We start from the raw sequence: 10,397 nt of genomic DNA on the forward strand, positions 1-10,397 counted from the left end.
CTCTCTTCTAATTATACTTATCTTTCTAATTTATCTATCTATCTATCTATCTATCTCTCTATCTCTCTTTCTCTATACACTCTCTTCTTCTTTTTCTATATAAACTTCTATTACCTGTCCTTTACTTACTATGTCTTGCTATGTCCCGGCTTTCTTTTGTTTCTAGATATTGCAGAACCTACAAAAAAAACGCACTGAGCGGAGGGGGCGCCTAAGTTCTGACAATATGAGTAAAAAGAAGTCCGGTTTCAGCAAAAGCGACCTTATTTTTAAGGTAACTCGCCCTAAAGAATGCGCGAGCTCGAGTCCATTCGATTCGTTCGCGAATCGACCTCAGATTAATTCCCGTACCCAGTTTCATGAGAGTCGATAGAACGATGTGTTCGCTTTCGTTATTTTATCAATCGACGTTACGTTTATGTATTCTACGTGGATACATACATATATACATATAGATTTACGTCGAGTTACGTCGAGTTACGTCGAGACTGGCGAATGAACAGGATAAGCGAGTTAGCTTTACTGCAATCGTTCCCGCCTCGAACCAATTCTCTTGTCTTTCGAAACGATGGCGTCACGCAAATATGGCGCAAAATCTCTTTTTCAATTTTCCTTTTTGTTTTTTTTTCTCTCTCTTTTTCTTTCTTTCTTTCTTTCTTTCTTTCTTTCTTTCTTTCTTTCTTTCGTTCTTTCGTTCTTTCGTTCTTTCTTTCTTTCGATAAATTCTCATTTCTTTGCTGCCCAACCAAAAGCAGCAGCTATCGAGAAAAAGTACAAGAAGAGAGCCATAAAGTTATCTGCTCTGTTATATTGTACTTTGACCGTTCGAAATTTACGCCAATCTTCGGTCTATCGATTCCTTGCAAATTAGGAACGTTGGTTACGGAGGTAATGGCGGAGCTGTACGCTGATTGGCTCGTTGGTTTATACTTACAAACATTCGCTTTTACTTTCCGCCGCATTATACATTACATATTACCCGCAGCAAATATAGGCCATGCTTTGTATTACACTCACCATCGGCACCCGCCTAGCGATGAGAAAGTTATATACCTCTGTACGACCGATCGCGTTAATGCGCGCGAGTAGATAAGCAATTTTGTCTTTTGAGTTTAGACGTAGCGACGATGACGGCGACACAACGAATCCAAACGACGAGCTTGACGATGAGCAAATATGTGTGTGATTTTCGAGATTCGTTCTAAGCTCGAATTTATCCTTAAATATTATCCTCAACCTTCCATCCTCATCCCTTAGGTCACCACAAACGTCTTCACTTTTCTTTTTTGATTTATTTCATTCAGGTGTCCGGTTGACCAATGATATCCTTCCACGTCGATCGTCGAAAGTTACGCGTCCCTTCTCTCTCTCTCTGTCTCTCTCTTTCTTTCTCCTTTACCCCATCCTATGGGCCAAACCAAATCTCTCTCGATCGATCATAAGTCGAAAAAACTTCTACGAATCTTCCTATCGCTCCAAATCCCACACATCCTTTCCACCAATCAAGGCACTTTCTTCAAAATGCTTTTGATCGCTAGACGGTGTGCACGATCCTTAATAACGAGTGCACGTGATTGGGCGTCCCTTCTCTGTCGCTTTCTTGCAAATCGCGCATATACAATGCCTTTTACATAAATACATACATACATATATACATAGATATCTATCTATCTACATACATACATATGCGAGGCGTATCGTTATATTATCGTTATTAGAGGAGAGAGAACCTGAAAAAAAAAAAAATAAGAATGGATATCATGGAAAGGAAAGAAAATCTGAATTAGGGCGCAATGTTTGAAAGTAGAGAGCTTGCTACCCCTGCCGCTGCTCTGCGAACGATTCCTCCTTTTCTCCCTCCTCTCCCACTCACGGTCCCTCATCGTCTTCCAGGAAGAACCTTTTCCTTTTTTTCCTCTCGACTGCTTTATCGGCATAAGAAAATCGCATTTTATTGATATAATCCTTCTTGTAATACGAATTGCTGTCTCTCTCTGTATGCCTTTTTTTAATTGAAAAACGATAAAAAGAACAAAAAAAAAGGAAAAAAAAAAAAAACAGACGACAAAAAGAAATAACGCTTTTCTCGCTTTCAAGCCTGGCTTTTCGCGCTTTATTGATTATCATTTTAAATCGACTGTTTGTCCAATTTTTCTTTTCACCTTTGTTTCTCTCTCTCTCTCTTCTCTGCTCCTTTTATCTCTCTCTCTCTCTCTCTCTCTCTCTCTCTCTCTCTCTCTCTCTCTCTTCCTATCTTTTTCTCTTTCTCTCTCTTTCTCTCTATCTCTCTCTTTCTCTCTCTTATACTCTTTCCTCTTTCCTCTATTCTTTCTCTTTTTCTTTTTTTTCTAATCCGCCATCATTCTTTCTGCTTCTTTTTCATTTCTTTTTATTTTCTTCCTTTCTTTTTATCTCGCTCCATCCGATTTTCCCTCTTCTTTATTTTCTTTTTCTTCTTTTCTTTTTCTTCTTTTTTTTTTTTTTTTTTTTATATATTTTCTTCTCGTTGCTTAAACTGTCCAGGACGGACGGCACGTAGCCTCCACCCCCTCATCCCTACTCCAATCCCGCAAATAAATTCTTTGTTGGTCGTTTTCTCGTTGTATTTTTTAATTCGTTGCGTACCTTTCGTTCGTTTGTGTATGTTGTTGCCATATTACATGCCAGCGTTATTACTATATACAATACTGACCATCAGAACGATAATCGTTTATTTGACGTATTATCGTGAATAAACAGACGCTTTCACCTTTACAGAACTTGTGATTGTCTAGTAGAAAAGAAGGTTGATGTTGAGTTACGATACATATGTAATATATATATATATATATATATATATATATATATATATATATACGTATAGAGAGAGAGACGTGAGTTATATATATATATATATATATATACACACATACACGCATATATATATGTATATATATGATATGTAATTTCGTGTGCGCCCGCGCGTACGTACATGTACCTATATGTTAAACGTATATTTCTTTCTTTTCTTTTTTTTTTCTCTTTGTTAGTTTTCTACCACCATCATCGAGAATAAATATTACGGAATTACAAGAATGTGGAGTAAAGATATAAAACAGATAAAAACAAAAGAAAAAAAAAACGCATATATATATATGTATATATGTACGTGTATAGATGGTGAGCGTGACTACTAATAAATACAACGTATGGTATATGTACTTACGTTGTTTATTGTGTTCCGTAGAGCAGGTAATGTATGGAAGTATTTGTGACTTAGAAGTGTAAGTTTCTATCACCCTGTTTTTTACTACCCGTACCCGTAGGCGTAACGACAATACGTTGACTATCAGCCATGGACTTATTACCACGATGCCCAATAGACATTAGCAAGTAATCGTAATCGTTTTTGTCGCATTATAGATTGTCAGACCAGTGCGCTTGATCCCGCTACGAGATATCGCCGGTTCCGTATTAACGAGCTTGATTCTTCGCCATTTACGTAGCTAAAGTCGATTTTGTTAATATAGCGATAGATAATAGCCAGACGGGATAAGGAGGAAGAGGGGAGTGTCGCAAATGTTCGTTCTCTTCGATAAATTTCAATTTTTTCTGATCGCGTATTGTCAAAAAAAAAAAAATTATATATACATATATATAATATGTATTATCGAGATGTACATCTAATAAATATGAAAAATATTTACGACGGACAAAGAGAGCGACACTCCGAGACGTACTTACATAGAACTCGATTGATAAAAAGCAATTCGTCTTTATCCGTAACGATACTCTGTAGTTACGTCAGCCCTAGACGCGAAGTCCTCCTCGATGGTTCCTACCCACGTAACACGAAACGTTAATTAACGACATACCGAGAAATTAACGTGAACGCTACGTGGATGGATTAAAAAAGCTTTTTATGTATGTTATTTACAAAGCGCAGAGAGTTCTCTCTGTCTCTCGGAGATCTATCGCGTACGGGCAGCTTTTTCACTCGCGATAGACGAAACGGATTACGATTTTTCTTTTCAACGAAGCGCCTTTCTTTCACATCGATCGATTCACAGTCACGCTGGAACAGAAAAGAAAAGAAAAAGAAAAAAAAATAAATAAATAAACAAACTATACAGGGTCTCGTTGATTCATCGATTCGATATAAAAGAACGTACGATAAGTAGATCGTATATTTGTATTATTTGCTTGATATGAATTATTTGTTTTGCATTACAATAAGCTTTGATACTGATCTATGATTTTGCGACTGGACGTTTTTTATTTCTATTTTGTTTCTCCCCTTTGACATTATTCATTATCCGTTATGCTTTTTAATGTGTCGTCATATTAATACTCCCCGTTACTCGTTCGAATGAGAACGGAGAGCTTAATGATCTACGATCTCTGCGCTTTCCTAGCTTACATATTTATTATTACGTTAGTAACTAGCCAATTCTTGTATCGAGCTAGCGATGCTCGTCGAAAGACACACACACACACACACACGTGCACACACACACACACACACACACACACACACACACACATGCATATGTATTTACAAGGAAGATCGTGTCGATCGTAATCGGGCGCATAAGCGGTCTGAGAATCTTGAGCAAACATTGCAAATGATTGATATTGTTTTGTTAGAGAGCATTAGTAGAAGAAATTATTATTATTATTATCAACGTGTTAGTTGAATTATTCTCTTGTGTGCCACGTGATGCGTATCTTTTAATGTAGCATGCTTTTATTTTTAACGAGAAAACAAAAAATGTCGATAGGGCGTGCAGCGAAAAATTCTTCAAACATAGAAAAAGATGTACTTTTTGCCTCGAATCGATGCCATTAAGGTCTGACGAATCGTTTCCAATACATCCTAGAGTATCGTCTTCAACGTCGAACTTTCAAAGCCTTTTGTCGGACCTTAATGACTAATTTTTCACGTAGAATTTATTTCCTACCTTTTTTCACATTGATCAATATGAATGAAATAATAGAGAAGAAAAAACAACAACAACAACAACAACAACAAAAAAACACGTATTCGAATAAATTCCAATCCTGAGACGTTCTACGTGCAACACTCGCTTGTTTGCTGTACACTACGCAAGAGAAAGGAGCTTCGTATCGATGAGAAAAGTCTTGACTACAAGAAAAGAAAAGAAAAGAAAAAAAAAAAGAAAAAAAAGAAAAAAAGAAAAAAAGAAAAAAAAAGAAAAAAAAGAAAAAAAAAAGAAACAGAAAAAAGAAGCCTGACAACTTTTCTACGTGCACGAATCGGCACGAGAATAAAGCTTTATCGTTGTTGTTGGCAGTTCCTGAATATGGCGTCGGTGTTTATGCGGATTTTTAACCTGATCTGCATGATGCTACTGATCGGCCACTGGAGTGGCTGTTTGCAATTTCTGGTACCCATGCTTCAAGGATTCCCCAGTAATTCGTGGGTCGCCATTAACGAATTGCAAGTGAGTCGTTCTAGGATGAATTCTATCCTTCCATATATTTATTTATTCAAATATCCAAGATAATTATATCCAAGGTAGACCGATCAAATGCAAATAAAAAATGACGTGAGTAGGCAATACAGAGTCGAGTTGCCTGGAATACTCGAAGGAAAACTTTTGCAGGACTCGTTTTGGCTCGAGCAATATTCCTGGGCCCTCTTCAAAGCGATGTCGCATATGTTGTGCATAGGTTACGGCAGATTCCCTCCGCAATCGTTAACGGACATGTGGCTTACGATGCTCAGTATGATCAGCGGTGCTACTTGTTACGCGCTATTTCTGGGACACGCGACGAATCTCATTCAGTCTCTCGATTCCTCGAGAAGACAATACCGCGAAAAGGTAATTAGGTCGTTCGAATCCGTTTTAACGATTATCAAAATGGGCGCTTCGAACTCATTTTCTTTCTTTCATATAGGTGAAACAAGTGGAAGAATATATGGCCTATCGCAAACTACCGCGGGAAATGAGACAGAGAATAACCGAATACTTCGAACACCGATACCAAGGGAAATTTTTCGACGAGGAATTAATACTTGGCGAACTGTCGGAGAAGCTAAGAGAAGTACGAAAACTGTTTTCTTATTCTTTCCTTTCCTATTGGCCCATAAAATATATCCGCGTAGTCACTATATATATTTCCTTATGAAATATATCTACGCGACGTAGACGTAGAGATATATAAAGTGAATAATAACAATTTATTAACACGTATGCATTCTCATCGACTAGGATGTAATAAACTACAACTGCAGATCGCTCGTCGCCTCCGTGCCATTTTTTGCAAACGCCGATTCGAACTTCGTCTCGGATGTGGTCACCAAATTGAGATACGAGGTCTTCCAACCAGGTATCGATCGACTATTCGAACTACGACCATGACCGTCTCTCACGTATCAACCACAACCGCGAACAAACGAAGGATATTTCATCGTGACATTTTTTTCTCTTCTTTTCCGTTTTCTTTTTTTTTTTTTTTTTCTCTCTCTTTTTTTTTTAGGTGACATCATTATAAAGGAAGGTACCATCGGCTCGAAAATGTACTTCATACAGGAGGGCATTGTCGATATAGTTATGGCGAATGGCGAAGTGGCGACTTCCTTGTCGGATGGTTCTTACTTTGGCGAAATTTGTTTGCTGACGAACGCAAGGAGAGTGGCCTCAGTCAGGGCGGAGACCTATTGCAATCTCTTCAGCCTCTCGGTGGATCATTTCAACGCCGTATTGGATCAGTATCCACTTATGCGTAGAACCATGGAGAGCGTTGCCGCCGAGAGGTATAAACTTTGGTTAGGTTTGTTCTATCGAGTTGGTGTGCTAATAGGTGTCAATCATCAATCCCACTTTCACTACTTTCTTTTCGAACATTATGTACTGTCCAATTCAATCAGTAATACTATTTCATCGTTTACCGTTCGAATCATAATCGTTTTTCTCATATATGCGTACAGCTTTTCACGGTTGATTTTTCTCTTTCCTTTTTATTTATTTATTTATTTATTTCTTTTTTTTATATCTCTTTCTTTCTCGTCGTTCTTTTCGACCTCGAAGATTTTTTTACCTTGACTACCATTCTCTGTCTATCTATCTATCTGCCCCTATATCTATTTATCTTTTGCTCTCTTTATTTTACTTTTGCTTTCTCTATATATTTTCGTTAGTCGTTTACTTTTACTATTTAAATTTCGTATGTGCTGTACCGAACGCGATTGCTTCTTATTTACACAAAACACTGAAAACTTTACGATATACACATTATCAATTAATGCTATTTCTCCAATACGCTGTATATCGTTTACATTAAATAATTCGCGCAAATCTATTTGTTCGATTGATTGTAAAGAGACAGTGCAAAAAAAAAAGGGGGGTGGGTGGATTTGTGATCGATTAATAACGAAAAAGCGCACTAACTTTGACGTATACAATTAAAATGAGTTGAGAGAGTTCAATGAGTATTCGCGGAACGAACAGACTTTTTCGCGATATTACATTATTATTAACGTTAATTACGTTATTCGAACTTTACGCGACATATATACATATATATATATATATATATATATATATATATATATATATATATATATATATGATGTCGAAGAATACCTTCGATTGTTCTCTAAAATAAAGGAAAACAAAGAAAAACAAAAAATAAAAGACAAAAAAGAAAAGAAAGAAAAAATAATGAAGAAGAAAAGAAGGGAGAAGGAAAAAGGAAAAAACAAAAAAAAAAAAAAGCATTGAATAATCAAAACAAAATACTTCTACACTCTCGACACATTCACTACATGGTAATGTTGTATTCATAATTTCTCGCAACATACGTTATAAATCAGTTGCACTTTTGGTTGTGCGACAGTTCTCCACGGGAGGCTCGACGTTATCCGGGATAATATATTTCGAAATACATTGTCGATAATGGCATATAACGTTATCGATCGTATAAAATCGATTGTCGATATCCCGTGGAGACTGTTACAAAACTAGTTGGATTTTTATTTATCCAGTTTTATATGTCATATTGAAACGTTTAGCGGTGCAAGTAAGCTATTTGATAAGTGCTAATTGCACGTAAGTCATAATTTTATATAGCGTCACAGAACAAAGACCTGTTCAGCTAAACGTTTGGTAAGCAAATGTGAATTATCAATGGTTGTGCGATGTGCGACATTCCCTACGCTTAATTATGCTTCTCCTTATAGGTTAAACAAAATCGGTAAGAATCCTAACTTGGTCGCGCACCGGGAGGAGGATCTTGGCAGCGAATCAAAAACGATAAATGCGGTGGTGAACGCGCTCGCTGAACAGGCGGCGCATGCCAGTGCCAGCGAAGAATCGGTAAATATTATATTACTTGAGGTATCATACATGTATGTATGTACCTATGTAGGGGAAAGTGCTACCATTACTCTTAGAAACGATCCTAGCGGCGATATCGCAACCCTATTTTTCTTCAGGTGCATAGCATGGAACTTCGAACGATGCCAACGTGTCTCCTACCGAGGCCAAAGTCCGAGAACAATTTTGCGAGTCAAGAACTTACGAGAGAGGGACGTAGGATCTTCCACAAGAGCGATACTTTCCACAAGGATTCGTATCAATGACGACACTCGTTATACTAGCACACGGAGAGATATTAATGGCTCCTCGCTAGACACTGGGTCTTTTTCCTGCGCTATTCAAAGACGATATCAGTTTATGTGCCGATGACTGGACGATATCTCTTTACGATTAGGTGAAAACGGTCTACACGTAGTGATACGCCATGCCAATAGTCGTTTTAGCGATCGGTTTATAGCGCCTTCTTCTATTTTATTCTTTCGTCCAGTATTTGTCCATAAAACTGTCAAAGAGGAGATAAGACCCAAAACTCCAACAGCGACATCGACCGCCTTTCCGTCATTTTAGACTCGTCGACTTCTTCTGTGACTTTGTCTCCGTCGTTGCCCTAATCGCAGCGACGCGCGCCTATACACATTTCTCTCTCTCTCTCTATCTCTCTCTCTCTTTCTCTCTGTATATATATATACATATATACATACACATATATATATATACACATATAGTATATTCTATTATTTTACTTTGTGATCTTTCATTATTTCTTACCTTATCAAAGGACCCTATTGCAATAACGTAGATATGACTAGAAAAGAATAAAGCTAATTTTTGAAATTTCAAAAGAAGAAAAAAGAATATGAAATGTGACACGTTTACGATAGCGACGATAGAGATTAAAAGTTAACGATCAAAGGTGCGTTTAAATTTTCCTATCATACTTGTAAAAATTCACGAATAGAGCTGTAAATATATTTACTGTGCGAAATGATAAACGTACTTTTGACGCATGATATGATCAACGTTCAAAGAAATTCGAAAAGTACATTCATTCTTTTGCAGTTTCCAATTTAGGCCACTTGTCATTACAGACTCCAGCGCGACAGGAATTAACGACAACATATATATATATATATATATATATATATATATATATATATATATATATATATATATTTATGATTGATTTAGATATACTTTCTCTCGTAAGCTTTTCTGATTTGAAAAAGTCGTTCGCGAGGGTGAAATTATCGGAGACAAAATGTTCGATTGGCTTGGAAAAGATAATAGAACGAGGCTACTTTCTAAGCTGACCATCACCAAGTCTACGAATTCACAGAAGAAGTAGGACTATTGATTCGCGAGTTGTATGCCGTTTGGAGAACGTGGAGCCGAGTCTGTGCCGCGAGCTTCTTCATCGATATCATCTATTGGCATCTTTACAAACGTGCGCCCCTATAGCGCTACGCGACGACCCGACAAAGGATGAAGATCTCGTTAGACGAAAACAGCAGGCCTAGAAGTTTGTAGAAAATATATTATAGTCCATTGTGAAAGTAGGTATTACCCTGGTAAAAATAGTATAACGACGCGTAATTCTCTGTGATTTTGTAATTTGCCGTTTCGCACTTTAGGAGAGAAAGAGTGTAAACGAACAATATTAGAATTCACTATTTCTTAAGGCAAGAGGTAACATAAAATTAATAAACAAACAAACAAACAAACAAACAAACAAACAAACTAACAGAAAAAAAAAACAACAAAAAAAAAAATAAAACACAAGAGAATAATTAATACTCGTGATACGAGAAATACTATCGATAAGTTTGCGAACGTGTTTTATCCTTAAGGGCTTAAGTCGCACGTCCACATCGAAGTGACATTGTCGGGAAACGTCAATCTGGAAAAACAGGATCAATTGCCGAACGGTATATTTCTAACAATAAGGAGAAAAAAGAAGAAGAAGAATTTCAAATAAGACGTCCACGCAAAGATAACGACATTTCTGGTCAAAAAAGAAAAAGAAAAAAAAAAAAAAAAGAAGAAGAGTTAAACAACACCAAACGTCCACATTGA

At 37.0% G+C, this 10,397-nt stretch overlaps 1 protein-coding gene across 20 annotated transcripts in view; it reads left to right on the plus strand.

Moving 5' to 3' along the window:
- The window catches only part of LOC124948732 (potassium/sodium hyperpolarization-activated cyclic nucleotide-gated channel 3), a 62,813-nt gene that overhangs the window by 50,684 nt on the left and 1,732 nt on the right, over positions 1 to 10,397 (plus strand). For 5 of the 20 annotated variants that reach the window (XM_047492781.1, XM_047492776.1, XM_047492777.1 and 2 more), the window contains 7 exons: positions 4,977 to 5,444; positions 5,523 to 5,825; positions 5,902 to 6,048; positions 6,216 to 6,333; positions 6,484 to 6,772; positions 8,186 to 8,321; positions 8,441 to 10,397. The exon at positions 8,441 to 10,397 is cut by the window's right edge and continues 1,732 nt beyond it. In XM_047492781.1, coding sequence (XP_047348737.1) covers positions 4,977 to 5,444; positions 5,523 to 5,825; positions 5,902 to 6,048; positions 6,216 to 6,333; positions 6,484 to 6,772; positions 8,186 to 8,321; positions 8,441 to 8,587 — 1,608 coding nt within the window. In that variant the 3' untranslated portion in view covers positions 8,588 to 10,397. Of the gene's footprint in view, positions 1 to 166; positions 275 to 4,976; positions 5,445 to 5,518; positions 5,826 to 5,901; positions 6,049 to 6,215; positions 6,334 to 6,483; positions 6,773 to 8,185; positions 8,322 to 8,440 lie in introns of those variants that run through there. The other 15 variants (XM_047492783.1, XM_047492784.1, XM_047492785.1 and 12 more) reach the window with 11 other exon arrangements.

This window comes from Vespa velutina, chromosome 4, assembly GCF_912470025.1.
Source record: "Vespa velutina chromosome 4, iVesVel2.1, whole genome shotgun sequence".
Lineage (NCBI taxonomy): Eukaryota > Metazoa > Arthropoda > Insecta > Hymenoptera > Vespidae > Vespa > Vespa velutina.